Here is a 22073-nt window from a genome sequence, read left to right as displayed (position 1 = left end):
AAAAGTGTAGGTGATGTATGTAAGTATGTATGTATGTTTTTATGTTTGTGTTCGCATATCTCTGGAACTACCATTGCGATTTCAATAAATCTTTTTTTATTGTATTAAATATTGTTCAACCTAGGGAATAGTGCAAGTTGCATCAAAATTGGTTCAGTAGTTTAGGAGGTAGGGGGATTTAATTCTAAATTACGTACAATTTTGAAGTTGCTTTTATCTTTTTATAATGTTAATTCATTTCTTCAAAAGGTAATAATTCTATTATTCGTCGTCAAGCATCACTTTGCATTCCACGATTCTTGTAACTTTGAGTTTCAGATCCCACAAACATGGTTCGGTTTGCAAAATCTAAAAAAAAAAGGAATTACTTTCTCATTAGGAGTAACTAGAGTGGAGTGAAGACTCTATAACCAAATTACGTATTTAAATATTTAAAAAGACGTGTGATAAGTCGAAGCCAACACGTGTGATCCCATCGGGCTCTCAACGCAAAGTGACGATACGTAGTGTGGCCGCTTCATCGCATTGATTCTCGCGTTAATCTCTTGATGTACCGTCACTAGAGCTATCGCCAAGCGGAAAACGGCATTGTAAACGCCGTTGAAAATTATCGCGTTAAATTGTGACTACACCTACGGCTAACGTCCAACAACGCGATAATTAACGGTGTTTGATGTTAGTGTGGCCCGAACAGTAGACTGTTGTGCTAAGAAAAGAAGTTCACTTTTTTAGAGCAACTGTCAATGTCAGATCACTTAATCACAGATGTTTTCTGTCATTCGTTCTACATTTTTATCAGTTTTTTTCTGTTTATTTATTTTTATAATTAATCATTTTGTGTGAAAATTGATGATATGGATAATATTTTGAAAATATTATGCTCTCAGTTTGTGCCCATCAGCTGATGTTCAAAAGGAAATCTGAATAAACTTGTCCAACTCAACAGAATTTACATATAAATTACAGAAAATGGGAGAAGGGACGTGTTTTATATGTTTTGTTGAAAACACTAAAGTATTCGACATCAAAAACACCAATTTAGAACTTGTGTACGAACAAATATTGCAGTCAAAGGTGTGTCATCAATTTGTTTTATGTTATTTACCACCTATCCATATTATATATAAATGCGAAAGTGTGTCTGTCTATGACCTCTTCACGCCCAAACTGCTGAACCGATTTTGCTGAAAGTATGGAAATACTTTGGGTCCCGGGAAAGGACATAGGATACCTTTTATACATAAAAATCAATGGTTTCCACACAAAAAAAACTTTTTGGTGCAACAGAGTTGCAGGCGTCATCTAGTTAAATATATTTGGCATATCATTTTGTGAGTCAATCGTCTTCCGAGTATGTTTTTTTTTAATTAATACCGTCTCCACATTAAGTCACTCTTTGTAATTAATGCTAGTGTCTAATACACTTAAGGCCGGTATAAATAGTCATTACTCAAGATGCATCTTGGTCTCAAGACGCAGTTCGGCTCTATGATTGGTCCAAATTTTGACAGCCAACCAATCACAGAGCCTGAACCGTGTCTTGAGACCGAGATGCATCTTGAGTACTGACTATTTATACCGGCCTTAAAACGATAAATAATTATGAAATCCATTTTCATTCTGATTCTTACTTTACATTTGATTTCTTCTGTCATAGATTCAAAGTGATGCATACTTTGTTTGCAATATTTGCTACGTGAGGCTGGTACAGTGCAAAACTCTGATACAACTAATCAAGGAAGGAAATGAAAGTGCTGCTGATCAGGTGATTTTTTTTTATGAAATAAGGGGGCAAACAAGCTAATGGGTCACATGATGGAAAGGAACTACCGTCACCCATAGACACTCGCAACATTAGAAGCTGCAGGTGCGTTGCCGGCCTTTTAAGAGGGAATACACTCTCTTCTTGAAGGTTTTTTCAAAATTCTAATTTAACTAATTGTTTCTGTTAGCTGTTATGGAACATAATATGAACCCCTATAAAATACTTTCCGATCCTCTCGGCATAGAACTGCGACATTCAAAAATTTAAATGTAATGCCACACTCATTATTATGCAGCATAATACGTGTTTAATGATAGTTTAAGTTTAAACTAACACTAAGTGACTTGTAAAATTTGCACACCATCCAAAATAAGAGAAGTGTTCACCTGACTAACATCATAATATTGTACCTTATTAAAAGCTTTTATTTAACTTGCTCTGTATGTATGTAAGTATGTATGTTCGGGTGAAATTTTGGAACTCAATTTTGAAGTACATATATTTATCCGATTGAGCTGAAATTTTGCATGCAAGTTTAGTTTGGATGACAATGCATGATATTGTATGTGACATCACTCTAAATCCAATATAGCCGACCATCCAAAATGGCGTAATACTTATTTTCTATGCAGTTCTACAATATGGATATTAAATAAAAGGGCTTTTTGAGAGTAACTCGAAAACGAATGTAATGTCATACTACATCCAATATGGCGGCTCATCCAAGATAGAGGTATAGTTATTTTTAATGCACTTCTGCAATATGGGTATCAAATGAAAATGCTTATTGAGAGTAACTTAGAAACGAATGTAATGTCATTTTATATCTAATATGGCGTGTCATTCAAGATAGGGGTATATAGTTATTTTTAATGCACTTCTGCAATATGGGTATCAAATGAAAGGGCTCATTGAGAGTAACTCGGAAACGAATGTAATGTCATTCTACATCCAATATGGCGGCTCATCCAAGATAGGGAAATATAGTTATTTTTAAAGCACTTCTGCAATATGGGTATCAAACAAAAAGGTTCATTGACAGTAAATTGAAAAGACATGTCGTGTCCTGTCGTGCCGTGTCGTGTCGTGTCGTGCCCTGTCGTGCCCTGTCGTGCCCTGTCGTGTCGTGTCGTGTCGTGTCGTGTCGTGTCTTGTTATGTCAAGTCAAAACCAGCCGGGCATTAGAAAATACCTGGTTGAATCCGGTAATTTTTGTTAAGTGATATTTAATTTTTAGTCGTAAAATTAAGTACGATTTATTAAAGACTTAAGTTAATCAGATTTTAACAAATTCTTGAAACAAAACAAACTACAATCAAGCAGACTTAAGAAATCTAGTCAGAGATAAAAAACAAAAAATAAATTGTAAGCAAAAAACTTTTTGAAAAAAAGCTTTTATTTAAATAAGTACTCTAAAAAGAAGAAAATAACACCTTAAAAATTCTAACTATTAAGTTATCACCTCAATATATTATACAATTTTCATTATAATAATAAAAGCTTGTCGCGAGACTTAACAACCAGTCAAAATTTAATTACTTTAATAAAATAAAAAATATAATATCAGTTTACTCAGTTAAATTGGCACTTACTAGTTTATTATTAACAAATCACGCGACAAGCTTTTATTATCATGCAAATTGTATATATTGAGGTTATAACTTAATAGTTTTTAAGGTATTTATTTTCTTCTTTTTAGAGTACTCATTTAAATAAAAGCTTTTTTCAGAAAGTTTTTTGCTTACAATTTATTTTTATCAAATAAACGATTTCTATTCTATTCTAAATACATATTAACATATACATATGTTAATCTGTAATAAATTTAAAGTATTGGTCAAGATGTCTGAAATAAATGGTACTTAAATAAGAAAAAAATGAGTATGGAATATGGATGCATTTAAAATAATGCTTTTTTTTTCAGACTGAACCAGAGTCTGTTGTACGATGGACGACCACAACTTTCAACATAACCTCCATTGAACCTGAGTTTGCCACCATGAAACAGGAGAAGTCTGGAGACAGTAAGTATAGTTCTACAAAGATTAACAAACAAATGTACTTTGTGCACAAAAATATTATTATGAATATTGTGACTTACAGACTGATTCTAATATTTTATTTTTTATTGACATTCACCAATATACTGGGGAATATGCATGGGAAATGAAATTTAAGTAATATGTATTTGGACTGACAACTGAAAAATATATTTTCGTCATTCCATATAATATGGTTTCTGTTGAAAAATGAGTAAGATATATTTGCGAAAACTATTTCTTGCAAAACAAAGTTTTTTTGGACTTTGTATGCAGTGCATGTAATATAGCACAGGAGCCCTAGAAAAATTTTTTTTTATTACTATCAAGCTAATTTTTTGTTAGTAGCTTCATTTTGATAAGACAACCAACATTTGTATCTGCGAAAAATCTAGAAAGTGGTAGCTAACAGAAATAGAAAGGATTTCATACTTTGCTTTGACGGTACTAAAATATGGACTGCTTTATTTGTAGGACAATGTTACTAATTATATTATAACTATTAATCTATCAATGTACATATATAAAAAATCTGCTCGTTAGGGTTCCGTTTTAGGGTTCAGTAGTCCTAACATCTCTTTCTTACTTTTAATTTCTTTTTCAGCACTGGAACATGCTGAATCTATAGTTATAACTTTGACACCCATCGAGCGCTTCACATGTGATGTTTGCAACAAGAAGTTTTGTACGAAAAACTATTTGAAGACACACATACAGATACACAGCGGGGAACAACCTTATCGCTGTAATATGTGCAATAAGAAATTCCTTCAAAGAAGCAGCTTAAAGATCCACAGAAGAGAACACACGGGTGAGAAACCGTACGACTGTGAACTGTGCGATAAAAAGTTTGCCCGTGGCTACTCTTTGAGGGTGCATCAGATAGCACACGCAAAGAAGAAGTACACTTGTGATGTATGCAGTAAGAGGTTTAAGTTGGAAAAGACCTTAATCGCTCACAAAAGAGCCCATATAGGTGACAAACCGTTCACCTGTGGTGTATGCGAAAAGAGTTACTCCCAAAAATCTATATTAAAGGCGCATCTTAAAACGCACACAGTTGAAATACGATGCGATGCTTGCGATAAAGTATTCGCAAATACCAAAAGTCTAGAAGTCCACAACCGAATACACCTAGGTGACAAACCGTACTCCTGCACGCTTTGTGACATGAAATTCAGACATAATACCTCACTGAAAGTCCACACGATGAACCATACGGGTGAGAAACCACACTCCTGTGATGTGTGCCAGAAAAAATTCAGCCAAAAGTCCGCATTAAGCGAGCACATGCTAACACATACAGGCGAGAAACCGTACACTTGTGACATATGCGGGAACAGCTATAGCGGTCGAGGGTATCTGAAAAAACACAAGAGAATACACACGGGTGAAAGGCCATATACATGTGATATATGCTTTAAAAGTTTCACGGTCATCGGCATACTAAAAGAACATGTTGCCACACATAAAAATGAAAAGTTATTCGGTTGTAACGTTTGCGGTAAAAAGTTCTCTCAGAAGAAAAACGTGAGGGTACACGAGAGGATCCACAGCGGAGTTAAACCATATTCCTGTGATGTCTGCTGCCGTTCCTTCTCGCATAAGAATGGATTGCGCGCACACAAGACAACGCACAGCTCGGAGAAACCGTACACCTGTGATATATGCAGCAAACAGTTCAAACAGATAGGCAATTTGAAGCATCATTTTCGGATTCATACTGGAGAAAAACCGTTTGTATGTGAAATCTGTGATCGAAGATTCAGTCAGTTGAGTACGCTACACAAGCACAAACTAACGCACACAGATGAGAAACCGTTTGGATGTGAGCTCTGTGATAAACGGTTTAGTCGACGGGGTTCATTGGTGAAACATAACCGAACGCACACAGGTGAAAAGCCATACGTATGTGATATATGTCAACAGAGATTCTCACAGAATTCCTCGCTGCACACACACAGGAGAATTCATACTGGTGTGAAGCCCCACACATGTAATGTATGTTACAAGTCTTTTATTCAAACCAGCTCGCTCAATAGACATAGAAAGACGCATGGTGATCATTAGTGTAAATAATATATTTCTCTTGTAAAGTCAGTGAACATTTTTTTTTATAAAAGTGTACACAAATCAAGTTGTACTTTGTATGATAATTGTATATTATGTGTAAATATTCAATTATATAATCACTTATTATATGAATTTAAATAAAATAAGCTTTTATTCAGACACAAGTTACATTTTGTTTCTTTTACATATACATAGCTAGCACAAGCACGTAGACAAACGAAAGAAACTAAATTTTGACAGTTTTACCGGAAAAACATTGGAGTAAAAGTTTCTTTCCTATCTCGATATCTTTCAAGTCAAGCATGACGATCCGCTTTTGACATTTAGTTTCTTGATTCTGTTTTTATTTTTATTATGGCACTTGGCTATAAAACCATGGCCAGTGTCGAGTAAATGGCGGCAAATTCAAAAAATCGATGTATAGCAACCCTGTCTATAGCCGGAATTATAGTTTTGATCTACAGACTACGAATAATAAAGTTCCTTAGTTTTTATTATTCGTATTTCGTAGAATAAAACTATAATTCTGGCTATAGACAAGGTTGCTACACGTCGATTTTTTTTAATTTGCCGCCATTTACTCGACACTGGCCATGGTTTTATAGCCGATGTGCCATAATTAAAAAAAAAAGAACCAAGAAACTATGTCAAAAAAAAATAATTGCCGTTGCTTTAATGGTTGCTATGGAAAGAGTTTCTTGTCTTTGTCCACTGAAACTCAAGTCGATGGGTGGTGCCATACTCGGGAATAAAATATGTAGACATGGGAAAGAAACTGCCATTACTTTCTTCTGAAGAATCGACTGGGAAACCCCGTGCTAGCTACGATAATTATACTTTATACATTTTTTTTTAACTATATCTTATTGCCTTATGGCAAAGGCCTCCCCTAAACTCTCCCACAACTGTCTATCCATACCTTCCTGCTCCATGCTGTACCTGCTATTGCTTTTATCTCGTCCTTCCATCTTTTCTTTTGCTTTCCTCGTCTTCTTTTTCCTTCTCGTGGGTATCATAGAGTGACATCTTTGGCCCATTTGTTTTTCCTATTTCTTATAATATGTCCTATCCACTTCCATTTTAGCCTCTCAACTGGATATGTCACATTTACCCCAGTTTTTGTCCGTATTTCTGTCAGTTTAATTTTTTCTTTTAGTTTGACGCTTAACATACTCCTTTCTATGCTATTCTGACATACCTGTAGGGATTTACGTTGTTTTTCCGTTAATGCCCATGTCTGGCAGCCATATGTCATGCATAATATGCAAGCAGTAAGCACTGACCTCCATTAAACAAGTACGCTGCCCCTTTCAGGCATTGTTTATTATTGAATTTATTTATTTCTGTATGTGATCTTCTGGTGAAATTATTTGACTTAAATATGTATATTAATTTACATATGCTATGGTGTTGTTATTTACCTTTGTCTCCTTCTGTTCTCCATTGGTCATCAATTTAGTTTTTTCTGTATTGATTGAAAGACCTACTATTTCGCTCTCGTCTGCTAGCTGCTAATATATAATATAACAATATACAAATCGAAACAACATTGTTTTCATTTTAAACTAGACGTTTCATGCGATTTCCTACGAGCAAAGCGGAAACTTGGGAAATGATGGTAACATTATTTTTACCCATTAAAAGTAGCCTATATCCTTTTCCGTAATCTTCTCTAGCTGTTTCAAATAGAATCAAAATCGATCCTAGAAACTGCCGAAGCAGAAATAAATAACTGCGAAGGGGAAAGTTTAGACGTGGGAGAGCCATGCTTCGGCACGAATGGGCCGGCTCGACTGGAGAAATATCTCGGGCTCACAGAAAACCGTCGTGAAACAGCGCTTGCGCCGTGTTTCGCCGAGTGAGTGAGTTTACCGGAGGCCCAATCCCCTACTCTATTCCCTTCCCTCCCCTATTACCCTATTCCCTCTTAAAAGGCCGGCAACGCACCTGCAGCTCTTCTGATGCTGCGAGTGTCCATGGGCAACGGAAGTTGCTTTCCATCAGGTGACCCGTTTGCTCGTTTGCCCCCCTGATTTCATAAAAAAAAAGTTCAAAAACTATAATGGCCATTTTCATTTCACCAAACATCCCACGCGTTTGGTGAAAACGGCTCTTAAGCTTTCACCAATATTTATATGTCACCAAAGTCAAAAATAAAACAAATTCCTTCAGTTTTTTATAGCCTTTTAATGCATATCTAAAATTAATGTCATATCATCAGAGGACATAATGTTACGACTTACGGCAATGTTTTCACGCTAGAGGCGGAATTAGCACAGACAGTAAACAAAAAGTTTTGTTCGACTTTTGACAACTCTTCTGTCAATATTCTGACATGACGTGTGCAAACTGTCGGATTATTTCTTAGAGTATACATTAGCAAGCTTGCTATAATGTTTACTCTATGGATTATTTACTGTATGTCACTGACCTTGGATTATACAAGTACGCTCATAGACATAGCATTATAGGTTTATGAGTACGCTGGACATACTTTATCTGACGTAACTTGCAAATGGCCGCTTAGTCGCTATTGGTTGTCATCACTAGTATTAGTTCCAAGTACTCCTACTACTGCTATCAGCGCCAATATGGCGACTTTCAGACGTCATTTTTACGTCAGATTTAGTTCTCTTACCCCGCATTGGGGGCGCTGATTCCGCTTCAAATAGGCACAAAAAATAGCTGTCATTTCAAAGGTTATCATAAGTCCAGCGTACTCGTATAATGGAGGTCAGTGCTGTATGTGTAAGCAGCGCCCTCTGCTACGACCTTTGCGAAATATTCTCTAATATTAAAATAAATAATAAAACAAAATAAAAAATGTTTTATTTCTGAGTAGATTTAAAGAAAATACTTTCAGAATGTTAATATTAGCTATGGTGCCTACCACCGGTTCGGGAACTACCTTTTATATTTAACTATAAAAATAACTTTAACTTTAACCACGCCTCTGGTGCAACCCACCTTAATGTAAACCTTAATGTAAATAAAATGTCAATTGCTATTTACTTTAAATCAATTAATTGAAACGGAATATACTTTGTAGATAATATAGGTACGTAGAAAAACATCTACTCTTATACAGATATCTATCAACATAACACAACAAAGGATAACGGATGGTAAAAAATTATACTAATAAAGCAAAATTGTGCATAATTTAATAATATATTTATCAATAAATTCACATCAGGAGTAGAATCTTAGGTTTTAAAATCTAAGTAATTTTAATACTGTAACTATACACCACCAAATACATAGAAACAAGAAATTCGGTCACTGAGATATCACTACTCGTCAAAAACTAGTGCCCGTTTTCACCAACCGTTTCTAAAGACGACTCTAGCGATATTTTAGAGTCTTTAATTTCTTAAGACACAAATGTTTTCACCTATAAATTATAATTGAGTGCCACCAAAGTCCTAAGGACATGGTTGGCGTGAAAAGTTGGTGAAATGTCCGTAAATGGCGTTTGGTGAAAATAGGCCTATTCTACTATTTGAACAATAGGGATGATGACAAGGTCAAAGATTAGCGAATTTTGTTAATAAAATAGAGAAATCACGGTGAAAAATAAGTGTTCCCAAACTGTAATTTTGGGAACACTCGATAGCATTTTTATTTTTTTGTTATGCGCCTTCAAAGTTAGATAATCAAGTCGATTTTTTTTTTCAATTAAATTTCTTAATATTTGTATACCAATCGATAACTTATGCAATTAAAAGCAACTTTTGTTATGAAACCACTTTCATAAACGCAATATTTGATATACCTATCGAACAAAGTTGTCTCCCGATGCGTACAAACTACGAAAGAGTGACGTCAGTCTTTCGTAGCACTTTGTATGGAGCGTTTCGAGCAGGTCTATTTTATGAGATGTTTGAATTGTCATATCCACAGAGTACTTTATTATATACTGGTCATATCTTGGTGAATTTTTAAGCTATCAGAGTCATTCTTTCAGCGATTTTTTAAGGGTCTTTCAATTACCAATAAGAAAAAAAAATAGTCATCTAGCCTATTGAACATATTGTTATTCATAGCTCGCATTACTCAGAATGTCTTAAACACCATATAATATTAACAGTATCCTCCAAATTTTGATTCTTACAGATTATGGCTTTCTAGATTATAAATATTAAATACTAATATGTCATTATAATTTACAGTTAGTATATTTCCTTTATACATCACGGCTAGTCTTCATGTTTTCTCAAGTGCCTAACTAAATTATGTTTTTCGGTGAACATTTTCGAACAAATATCACAGCTAAATGGCTTTTCCTGGTTGTGAGTTTTGATGTGACGATCCAAATGACTTTCAAACAAGAATTTCTTCGTGCAAAAAGTACAACTGTACGGCTGGTCACCCATATGCAACCTCATGTGCCGCTCTAGAGTTTGTTTATCTGCGAACAATCTCGAACAAACGTCACAACTGAAGGGTTTCTCTTGCTTGTGTGTGTTAATGTGACGTTGTAGACCACTGTCGTATAAGAATTTCTTGTTACATACATGGCAGCTATACGGTTGGTCGCCCGTATGCAGCCTCATGTGTCTCTCCAAATTCTGTTTCTCCGTAAACATTCTCGAGCAAATGTCACAGCTGTATTCTTTTTCTTGCTTGTGAGTCCTCAAATGCCGTTGCAGGGCGCTTTCGTATAGAAATTTCTTCCCGCATATCTGGCAGCCGTAAGGTTGGTCGCCTAGGTGAATTCTCATATGTCTATCTAGATTGTGTTTTTCTGTGAACAGTCTGGAACACATATCGCAACTGAACGCCCTCTCCTGGCTGTGAGTCTTCATGTGACGATGCACGTCGCTTTCGTACAAAAATCTCTTCGAACAAACGTGGCAGCTGTATTTTTGTGTGCCGAGATGCAATTTCATATGTCTGTTTAGGCATTCTTTATTTTTTAACTTTCTCGGACAAACCTCACATCTCAAAGGTTTCTCTACGCTGTGTATCTTGATATGGCGGTACAAATCGGTTTTGAACTTGAAGCATTTGAAGCATACTTCACAACTAAAGGGCCTCTCTCCGGTATGCACTCTTGAGTGTCTCTGCAGATCGCTGATACGTTTGAAAGCTTTGGTACAAAGGTCGCAGGAAAACGGTTTATCCCCTCTATGTGTCCTGAGGTGATCGAATAATTGACTCTTGAATCTAAAGATCCTATAACATTCGTCACATCTGTGCAGTTTCTCCCTTTTTTTTCTGACGTGACCTCGCCCCTTGTTGACTTGTTCACGACCTAAAAAATAGTCTGTTATAAGAATAGAGTATGGGTTGTATCGGAGAAATTTATTTATAGGCAGTTGACGGATCTACGCCATTTGGTCGGATTATGTCAACATATGTCGGCTGAGTGTTATGTATACCACATAAAGTTAATATACCTAGCGGAATAGAGCAACAATCTCGAGCTGTCAAACGAAACCATATTGCTCCAGATCGCTCCATTTGTGTCGCCGAGCAATTATTGCCCGTGTAAGCGCTTCTTATGAATCAACTCTGATAGTAGGTACATGTTTCAAAAGATTTAATGGGAGTGTATAAAACTATGAGATACATGGAGGAAATACAACAGCTATGTTTTTGTTTACCGAATTTTCCGACTAGTGCCAACTTCACCAAATTTTAACAGATATTGGTGAAATTGGCACTAGTCGGAAAATGTACGATAGTGGTGTACAGCGTTTAATGATCCATTAAAATATCAACTCTAGTAGGTTAGGTGTTGGTTAAATTGGGAATTATTCCTACCCGTTTTCACCAATCACCGCATATTTTTTTTTACCATTATTTAAGCTATTTCATAGCTTTTATCTCAACTTTTTTTTACCATTATTTAAGCTGTGTGACCGCATCAAGAAATTCCGTAGCGAAATTGGCGTTGCCGTGCATCGTCAGACTTCGGCACGGTATTTGTGTGCGTGCGACTAGACGTATACGAATTATAATTGCACAAGTTGATAAAATTGCTATGCAATAACTTCACCAGGACAGTTTCCGAGTGCCACACGTATTTTTTTATCACATAAAATGGAAAAAATAATTAGGGGCTGTTTAACCACTTCCTGACAAGTGCCGAATTACATTCATCACCACTTAACTTGACAGATAAGAGCATGGAGAATCTGTCAAATAAGTTGTGGATAGCCTATCCGGCACTTTATCAGCATGTGGTAAAACAGGCTCTTAATTTTAAAGGCCGGCAACGCACCTGCAGCTCTTCTGATGTTGTGTGAGTGTCCATGGGCGACGGTTGTTTTTTTTTATGTGATAAGGGGGCAAACGAGCAAACGGGTCACCTTATGGAAAGCAACTTCCGTCGCCCATGGACACCCGCAGCATCAGAAGAGCTACAGGTGCGTTGCCGGCCTTTTAAGAGGGAATAGGGTAATAGGGATGGGAAGGGAATAGGGTAGGGGATTGGGCCTCCGGTAAACTCACTCACTCGGCGAAACACAGCGCAAGCGCTGTTTCACGCCGGTTCTCTGTGAGAACGTGGTATTTCTCCCGTCGAGCCGGCCCATTCGTGCCGAAGCATGGCTCTCTCACGTATAAATGTTGCTTTAAATCAGGTGACCCATTTGCTCGTTTGCCCCCTTATTTCTTAAAAAAAAACTTACTTTTAATGACAATCTCCCTTCTTATATGTTGTATAGTTTCTGCGCTCACTGTGCCCTGCACTATATTCTCCTGGCTGCCTATGAAGTGTGACGACGTCGGGAGAGGATATTCATCATCATACTGGTTATTCTCAACTTTAACTTCCAATAGTATCTTTGATTGTACACCGTGACTGGTATCTGGTACCGCTGTGTTGTCTAGAAGAGGATCCTGTGATATTGTGGGAAGGCTTCCTACTGTAACATTGTTGGGATCCGAGATGGCACCTGAAAACAAGATAAATAAATAATAGTGAAAAAAATTAAAACAAATTATTGTATTGTCATTGGCTATGGAAAGTTTCGAAATAATTAGACTACTGTGCGCCTAGCATGCGCCAACGAGAAAATTTTGTCTACATGTTTTCTCGATGTTTGATGATTTGTCTCTTTATCTCTATTGACCCTAACATGACATACATTTTTTCTCGTGTAGATCTGTCGTTTCCATTCCATTTCCATTTCCATCAGGTTATCTTGCTTGTTTGCCCGGTAATTTTATTAAAAAAAAATAGCAACATAACTTACAACCCACCTCTCTCATCACAAAATTGAATCTGCACGTCTGGTGCTGGTGTCTCGTAATATGTTGTGTCCGTTATCATCGTGTTTGTGGTCGACAACTCCAACAAAGATCCAAAAGCTCCAAACTTAATATCTATCTAAAAAGTAAAAAAATAATGAAAGGCAATCTTTTAGTCAAATCTTAACTATAACAATGTTTTGAACACATTTTGTTTTTTTTTTATTAAATTTTTTGACAAGGCTTATACAGCACTTGGCATCTATGCCAGCCACATAGTATTCAAAACTAGCTGTCCCGGTGAACTTCTTGTCACTTAAAAACCTTCACTGGACTTCTACGAATATTTTAAGACTAAAATTAGCCCAATCCGTTCAGCCGTTCTCGAGTTTTGCGCTTAGCAACACATTCAGCGACTCATTTTTATATTATAGATTAGTAAAACAATTAAACTATGCGACCCTTTATTGACAATAAATAGCACCTGATTAAAGTGCGGGCCTCTTGCGACGCCAAAATAATATTAATTTGCCCCCCAAACAAATTTTCTGGGAACAACTGGCTTCTGAGATCACGATTTTGTCCACAATCCACCAACAAGTGTATTAAGGACGCTATCACATTTTTTCACAAACATCAGCGATTTTCAGGTACCATTTTAAAGAATTAGGAGTCACACTGCGTGGATATTTTGGTTTCAAATGAAAGATATATATTCATCTCTACATCTACACCATAAAATTTTTATAGCCGCATACAAAATTTTCACATAAATACGTTTTCATCGCAATAATCGCAAAAGATTAAAAAAATGGGGTCTGATTAGGTACCAGTATAGCTATATAATACACTATGAACTAAGGAAAATAAATATACATAAAATTTGTTGCTTATTAAGTCCCCAGAACGAAGTGCTAAATATTTTATATAAAAATAAATAACATTTCCATTTATAACAAAAATAAGAAACACTCAAACTCAAACTCAAAATTTTTTATTCAGAATAAATTTTTTCAAATATTCTCTGAACGTCGGGGCTACACAGATGCCTACCACCGGTTCGGGAACTAACCCGGCGAGAAGAACCGGCGTAAGAAACTCGCACGGGGCCATCTTTTTCTAAAAAGATGGAAAATTACAAAAAAAATATTATAAAATAACAGTGTCATTATGACTTAGAAATAAATAAAATACAACGAGTGTACAATTATTATACATATTATAATGAAACAGCTCTGCAGGGGGCGACCTTATTCCCATGCTGTACTATCATTCATGAAATCAGTAACTTTATAGTACGCTTTGGTACACAAACGTTCTTTAACAACTTTTTTAAATCTATTAATTGAGAGATTTTGAACGATTTCTGGGATCTTATTATAAAGGCGTATACATTGACCTTTATAAGAATTTTTTACTTTAGTAAGTCTAGTCACCGGAATTCACCGAAACTCTCAAATTTCTTCATACATTTTCGCCCTATCAAGAACGCGGCGAGCGTCGTAACCGCCACTGTACAAGGCGCGCTGATATGAATGTTATTTTAATGTCTTTAACGTCGATATTCGTACTGACAGACGACCTGTTAATTTTTATGTGCTAGCGTCCTTAAGTCTTCTGTAACCCTACAGTGAATACCTCATTGTATTCTTCACTCATTGTTACCAGATAGGCATCTGGCTAAATTTAATTTCATCTTTAAAAGTATTTACATGTTGAGATATGTTTGATAACAAATGAGATCTTATAAGATGTTGTCTGGAAATTTTCCCACACAGAAATAATAATAAAATAAAAATATATTTAATACTTTTATACTATACATATATTTAAGATTTTTATTATATCATACACATATTTTTAATACACATCCAGACCCGGGAACATTGAAAACTTTTTTTTTTGTTCCGTCGGCGGGATTCGAACCCGCGACCCCCAGCTTGAGCTACCAACGCGCTCACCACTGAGCCACAGAGGTTTTTATGCGAATGCGCTACGCCATGAAACTATCCTATATACTTTTCCTGTCAATTTCTTCTTCTGGCATTTAGTTTTATTTTAATGTGACTCTCAGACATACTTTTTTTATTGAAAGTGTTGATACTGTCTAAACAAGAGTAATTTTAAGTACCTTATTCTGGAATATGTCATCAATGAGACCTCGAGTTTGTACAGCCAACTGCTGCAGCTGGTGACATTGTTGCAGTCTCGTATGACAGATGTAGCATAACCAGCATTCAACGTCTGCAACCTATTGACAATAATAAGTTATTTCAGGGGTCCCCAATCTTTTCAGTCTGCGGCGCAGTTACACGTAAAATATTTTGTCACGGCTCGGCGCCCTACTCTACCTAGCTATTAGAAAAAGATACATAAATTAATACCTTTAACGATTATAGTTTGGTTAAGCAGGTAAATGGTAATAAACAAATATTTAATAATCTACCTGCTTTACATAATTAAATTTTATAATATTTGTGGTTTCGGATAATGATGGAGGATCGAGTCACGTCGCCCCTCTCGCCTTTCCACGGCGCACCAGGGCACCGCGGCGCACAGTTTGGGAACCCCTGAGTTATTTAATCAGGCAAATAGTCAATACAACTGTTTGAGACTGTTCCTAGTGCATTTTGAAGATAATTTTTCTTGTTAAACTAGTTAAAATACAGCTACTAAACTGTAGTGTCGTTTATCATGGAAAAAAACAAAAGATTTCAACTGGAGTTATTACAGTACAGCTATACTAAAAGATCCACTTTGGTATGCGGTTGTAAGATCAGCTTTATTTGTAACTAGCTGTTGCCCGCGACTTCGTCCGCGTGGACTTCAGTTTATAGCGCTCGGTGTCAATAAAATTGGTGTCAAAAGCTTATTAAAACCCTGGTACACCTTAAATCAAAATACCCAAAACAGCCGTGTAGTGTGCACATAATATGATTTTTTTTTAATTAAACTTTTTTATACCTTTTAAAGCTTATTTAGCGTTACACAACATAGCTGCATAATGCATTACACAACTTTAGCTTTGCCCAATAGCCAATACCCATAGGCCATAAACTATTTAGTATTTATTATTGGTAGACTGTTGTTTCTGATTTCTATGTTGGTACGTGAGTTATTTAATAACATGTATAACAATCGAAAAAATCGAAATATTAACTCAACATGGTACCACTTCTTATAGAAATACATATGAGCAAGCGATAGCGCGATCTAGGCGACTCTTGGCGCCATCTGTTCCAGTTTTTGGAACTAACTTAATTTGAACAAATTTACGCATGAACACCCCCTTACAACCCCATTTTCCAGTAAGAAGTAGCCTATGTCCTTTCTCAGGCTTTAGTCTATCTGTGTACAAAATTTCATTACAATCGGTTCAGTAGTTTTGGCGCTGTTGTTTTTGAATTTGATATCTAATCTAAGTTGGTAGGTGAGTTCTTAGTTAATAATGTGTATAACAATCGAAAGAATCGAAAAACCTAGCTTAACATGGTACCACCTCTTATAGAAATACGCATGAGCAAGCAATAGCGCCATCTAGGGGACTCTTGGTGCCATCTATTTTGACTTAATTTGACCAAATTTACGCATTTTCACCCCCTTACCCTCTTCCAGTTAAAAAGTAGTCTATGTCCCTTCTCAGGCTTTAGACTATCTGTGTACAAAATTTCATTACAATCGGTTCAGTAGTTTTGGCGTGAAAGCGAGACAGACAGACAGACAGAGATACTTTCGCATTTATAATATATTATATTATATATAGTATAGAACGTGTATAACAATCGAAAGAATCGAAAAACGTAGCTTAACATGGTACCACCTCTTATAGAAATACGCATGAGCAAGCAATAGCGCGATCTAGGGGACTCTTGGCTCCATCTATTTTGAGTTTTTGGAACTTAATTTGACCAAATTTACGCATTTTCAACCCCTTACAACCCCCTTTTCCAGTTAAAAAGTAGCCTATGTCCTTTCTCAGGCTTTAGACTATCTGTGTACAAAATTTCATTACAATCGGTTCAGTAGTTTTGGCGTGAAAGCGAGACAGACAGACAGACAGACAGACAGACAGAGATACTTTCGCATTTATAATATTAGTATAGATTAGGTTTGCCAGGTGAGTCAAAAAATACCGGACAACCCCAAATGATTTTAGAATGGTAGGTCACAAAAATACAGTTGTTTATATTATTATTGCTGTCATAAAATTGTGGTCGCCAAGACTATGCTAATTTTGAGAAAGCCTTTTATTTATTATATTAAATTTCAACTTACTTAATTAAATAAAGACTTTTCTCAAAATACCGGACATTGTTCTGTCCGGTATGACCTTTTATTTTTTACTGGACTGGCCTCGAAAATACCGGACTGTATGCTTAAATACCGGGCATCTGGCAACCCTATTTGTAATGTCTTCGGGTCAATTCATAATGCAATGTTCGCGAGGCGTTGTCATGCATTTTTAAATGAGCCATTCAAAATTTTAAGGGCATCCGATCTCCGCGGGCGCTAAGTCGTGTATCTTCTCATGTAGCAAATTAAGTTTAGTTTGGAATGGCTCATTTTAAATGCATTTAATTGCAACGATGCGTCACGTAGCAGGTCTTTAGGATAAAATCTTATTAATATTTTAACAATAATAAAAAGAAAATAAGATACCTTGAAATTAGCGAGGGTCTCATAAACATACAACAGATCTGTATTATAAATGTTGATCGTACTTTTATTTATAGATAGACATATAGCACAACAAACGTTTTTTAGCATTTTATTTAACTTTATTTTATATAAAATCGACCAAGAAACAAAAAACAGAACCACAAAACCAAAACTATGCACATAACATTTTTTTAATTTGACATTTATCCTTCCTCTATTAAGCCACCAATTTTTACTACTGATTGGCCACTTTCACGTCCGGACTTCGGACCACAGGCCGGACGAAAATGAATCGGCGAAATCTGTGGTAGTAACTAGTAATTTCGAAGACAAAGAAGTAGATATGTCAAATAAATATATAAATATTATGTGTTGAATTGCGATAATAAAAATTTCTTATTTCTCAATTTTTGTGCTTTAGCTGTATGTTCATATTTATTTTAAAAGAGATTTAAATCGTACAAAATGTTAAAAAGTGCTGGTTGCTCTATATGCTTATCTATAAACAAAAGGACTATTAATATTTACGATACAAGTTTGCTGCATGTTTATGAGAATCTCGCCAATTTTAAGGTAGGTACGTTGAGCTCCGCAGTCGTGGTTTAAGTACATTATGATATGATTTGGAAATGCCAGGACACAATATGATGGAAGAATCACTTATATTATTACTTATATCATTTTACTATTATGGTCTTTTGCTGGTTCCACACTTAATTATTATACAAACTTTTGAGGTCTCGTGAGTCACAAGTTTTAATATATTCTCTATGCTAGGAACCCTCACTGAGGTTTTATGTTTATTTTTTCATCAACAGATTACAGATGTTGAGTGCTGGGTGTGTTACATCTGCCACACGAGACTGCGACAATGTCACCAGCTGCAGCAGTTGGCCGTGCAGACACGAGGTCTCATTGATGACATTTTTCAGAATAAGGTACTAAAGCAATGGTTATATTTTGCTAAACATAATATATAGTTTGAAGAGTTATTTCGTATTGTATTTAGAGGTATTCATGTGTTTTCAGATTGAAATTAAGTTTGGAGCCTTCAAATGTTTGTTAGAACTGTCACCATCAAGGACTAAAATTATTTCTAATCTTTCCAATATCAAACAGGAGTTAGATAGGGAATTAGGATTTAACTACTATGACAGTAAGTTACTTATTTTTGTAACTGTCGCCGTAAAATTATAAATACTGTGGCAAACTTGTTACATTTGTAAACCCAAATTTGTGAAAGGGACCAAATTGAAAACAAATTCCGTTCTACAAATCAGCAAAATGCAAGTCAACTCGTTACAATTTTGTTCAACAATTTGTTAATAAAAATTTGACACGCTTTGTGGCAAATATAGAACAAGACTTAGTAATTTTCAGGTGCTCTACAGGATCAAACTCGGAGTACCAATGAAACGAATATTATTTTCAAGCAGGAGTTAAATGTAAAGATGGAGCTGAACAGTGACGATGGTAGGTATTGATCTTAATTGGCGCTCATAGGTTACGTCACATGGTTCTAATAATTTGTTTTGCCAAGTACAAACCGAATACCCCGGTAGTTCCTTTTAACTAAACAACAAATAATTTGATATTCTTTCTTTGTTTTTCAAGAGATGAAACCATACAAAATGACCACAAAGAGAAACATTTTACTGTATCTAAAGACACTCTTTCTGGCGTTAAACAGGAGCTATCTATAGAAGCCAATGTTAATTCACAAAAACTAGACATTCTGGGATTAAATATGGTGAAACAAAGTCAATGTGGTATCGACAGTAATATTTGGCAGCATGCGATTAAGTCAGACTCAGAAGTATGTCTAGAAGGTTGGAGTGAACAAGTTTGTCGGGTACAAGAACTAAGAAATGCAGAAATAAAAGAGATAGAAATAGAGATAGAGCAAGGTATGTAATCAAATATTAGCTTGAGTCTTGTCTGAACAATTGAAATACTATTTATAAAAATACTATTAAAAAGCATTTTAATATAAAACTATATTTTTAGATATTCCAGAAGACAAGCGGAACAAAACTAATTGTGGTAACCGAGATAAACAATCGTCCAGCAGTCACAAAAAACCATTTCGCTGTGATGTATGTTTGAAGAACTTTTCATGGGAGAGTGACTTAAGATATCACTCCAGACAACATACAGGCGAAAAACCATTTGAATGCCAACTATGTACAAAGAAGTTCACACGAAAAAGCAGCTTAAATATCCACTTACAAATCCACGCGGGCGTCAAATCATTTACTTGTGACATCTGTTCCAAAAAGTTCTCGCAGAAGAGCCATTTAAATGTACACATACAAGCCCATGTTGGCACCAAATTGTATAGCTGCGAAACTTGTCCAAAGAAGTTCTCACAAAAGAGTAACTTAAAGAGCCATATGCTAACACATACAGGCAAGAAACCGTTTGGATGCGACCTATGTTCAAAGAAATATTCGCGAAAGAGTGATTTGAATGTGCACAAACGAACTCATATAGGCTACAAACCGTTCAGTTGTGATATATGTACGAAGAAGTTTGCACAGAAGAGCCATTTAAAAAGTCACATTCGTACTCATACAGTATGAATATTATTATGGATTTTATAAGTGCTTTAGTGTGATTCTCTCGGCAACCTCTGTGGCTCAGTGGTTGTTCACGTGGTAGCTCAAGCCGGGGATTCGAATCCCGCCGACGGAACAATGTTCCTGGGTCATGGATGTGTATTAGATCTATGTGTATGTCTAATATAATAAAAAGGAAGTTGTATCACTTGCCAGTTGCCACACTTCCGCATAATAACGAATATCTAATGGTTAATATTCTACCTATATTACACTCTAGCGGTCGCCCGCGGCTCCGCCCGCGTGGATGTCGGTTACCACTGCAAAAAGCCTACCCACGAAAGACTCGGTCAGCAAAATGATTCCCAGGTCAATTCACAGACTCCAAAACGATGCAGTCATTAGGTAACCGCTGGCTGCACACTTCTTCTTCTTCTTCTTCTTCTTTTAAAAATGGCCGCCTCGGTGAGTTGCCAATGTCAGAGTGGCTTAAAGGCTGCACACTTGACACTGCACATATTGTCTTCCTCCCGCACGCGTACCCCAGCCCCGCCCTGGTGACGCCCACTATCATATTTTTTTTTAATTTCGCCATAATTTCAAAACCAAACATCAAATTTTAATCATTCAAAGACCAAATATTATCTAAATAAACTGTACTTAGTGATGAAATAATTTATTTTGATAAGGATTAATAGCATGAGTAAGATAAACGCGTTTAAATGTAGTTCAAAAAATCAAGATTTTTAAAGAAATAAAATATGGTTATTGTGCCTCACTCGACATAGATAGATATAATGTGTCACAGACTTTTTTGTACATATTTATAAGGTCTACAATAACTTAGAACATTTTATGGTTCTATCTTTTATTATTTAGACAGCTTACGCAAAATAAGTTACTTTTCTGGTTGATTTTTGACACCTTGAAAGATAAGAAGATGATGCAGCAAGTATTTCAACCGATTTCAACTGGTCCCCCAGATTGGCAAAGGGTACCAACTGCTAGAGCCTTCAAGCGAAAGAAGATCTCACAGTCACCATCTCCCGAAGTGGTGAAAACCTCTAATAGATTTAGCACCTTGCAGGTCGACCTAAAGGACTCTGAGGCGACTACTAATGAGACACGTCCGAGCAAAACACCTCCAATCATACTATATGGCATTGAAGATGTCAATAAATTAACCGAACTGGTGTACACCATTGCCAACAAAGACGACTTCTTCCTGAAAATAGTCAATAAAAATCAACTCAGTTCCAGTAGTGTCAACCTAGAAACCTATAAGAAAATACTAGCACTAGTGCGAGAAAAGAACTTAATAGGCCACACATTCAATTGAAAAGACCAAAGATGCTGTCGGCTAGTGATAAAAAAGCTCCATCACACTACTCCGCATGAAGCCATCATAGAGGAAATAAATATAACAGGAAATAAAGTTCACGGTGAAATAATCAATGTTAAATATGGACCCGAAAAGAAACCAACCTCAACATTCTTCGTGAATATCTTACCTGGTCCTAATAATAACGTCAAATTAATAAAATATATATATATATATATATATATATATATATATATATATATATATATATATATATATATATATATATATATATATATATATATATATATATATATATATATATATATATATATATTAATTTGGTCAACAATACGGTCACTCAAACATAAAACATCTGAGTGTAAAAAACAGGATCGGTCAACTCCAGCCCACTGCGCCCTATGTAATGGCCCACATCCAGCTAACTATAAAGGATG

The 22073-nt window shown here is 35.8% G+C and overlaps 5 protein-coding genes across 9 annotated transcripts in view; 3 read left to right on the top strand and 2 right to left on the bottom strand.

The window, feature by feature from the left end:
- Positions 1–20262, top strand: part of LOC121738200 (zinc finger protein 260-like) — a 190336-nt gene extending 170074 nt beyond the window's left edge. Inside the window, exons 8-9 of the mRNA XM_042130119.1 lie at positions 17669–17679; positions 20198–20262. Of these exons, the coding sequence (XP_041986053.1) occupies positions 17669–17679; positions 20198–20205 (19 nt within the window). The 3' untranslated portion in view covers positions 20206–20262. The remainder of the gene's footprint in view (positions 1–17668; positions 17680–20197) is intronic.
- Positions 1–22073, bottom strand: part of LOC121738205 (gastrula zinc finger protein XlCGF57.1-like) — a 106712-nt gene that overhangs the window by 79813 nt on the left and 4826 nt on the right. The window lies entirely within an intron of this gene.
- LOC121738210 (zinc finger protein OZF-like) lies at positions 804–5898 on the top strand. Of its 2 annotated transcripts, XM_042130157.1 has the most exons (4): positions 804–1074; positions 1658–1765; positions 3690–3789; positions 4409–5898. In XM_042130157.1, exons 1-4 carry the CDS (start codon positions 970–972, stop codon positions 5872–5874), a joined length of 1779 nt encoding a protein of 592 aa, XP_041986091.1. In that variant the 5' UTR covers positions 804–969; the 3' UTR covers positions 5875–5898. The 2 variants fall into 2 exon arrangements, with proteins under 2 accessions (XP_041986091.1, XP_041986092.1); XM_042130158.1 differs by lacking the exon at positions 1658–1765.
- LOC121738212 (gastrula zinc finger protein XlCGF57.1-like) lies at positions 10058–17901 on the bottom strand. Its single transcript, XM_042130161.1, has 5 exons — positions 17737–17901; positions 15209–15328; positions 13090–13216; positions 12516–12782; positions 10058–11134 (listed from the first exon to the last, which is right to left on the bottom strand). The coding sequence occupies exons 1-5, from the start codon at positions 17842–17844 to the stop codon at positions 10077–10079; spliced, it is 1680 nt and encodes a 559-aa protein (XP_041986095.1). The 5' UTR covers positions 17845–17901; the 3' UTR covers positions 10058–10076.
- LOC121738219 (zinc finger protein 525-like) lies at positions 18163–20389 on the top strand. Of its 3 annotated transcripts, none has more exons than XM_042130175.1 (5): positions 18163–18309; positions 18555–18674; positions 18766–18892; positions 19117–19209; positions 19744–20389. In XM_042130175.1, the coding sequence occupies exons 1-5, from the start codon at positions 18202–18204 to the stop codon at positions 20316–20318; spliced, it is 1023 nt and encodes a 340-aa protein (XP_041986109.1). In that variant the 5' UTR covers positions 18163–18201; the 3' UTR covers positions 20319–20389. The 3 variants fall into 3 exon arrangements, with proteins under 3 accessions (XP_041986109.1, XP_041986111.1, XP_041986110.1); XM_042130177.1 differs by lacking the exon at positions 19744–20389 and adding an exon at positions 19351–19481; XM_042130176.1 differs by lacking the exon at positions 18163–18309 and having other exon boundaries at positions 18594–18674; positions 18746–18892.

The sequence above is a fragment of the Aricia agestis genome, chromosome 22 (assembly GCF_905147365.1).
Source record: "Aricia agestis chromosome 22, ilAriAges1.1, whole genome shotgun sequence".
In the NCBI taxonomy this organism is placed as follows: domain Eukaryota; kingdom Metazoa; phylum Arthropoda; class Insecta; order Lepidoptera; family Lycaenidae; genus Aricia; species Aricia agestis.
Note: the sequence above shows the minus strand (reverse complement) of the source record. Positions and strands in the feature narration are given on the sequence as shown.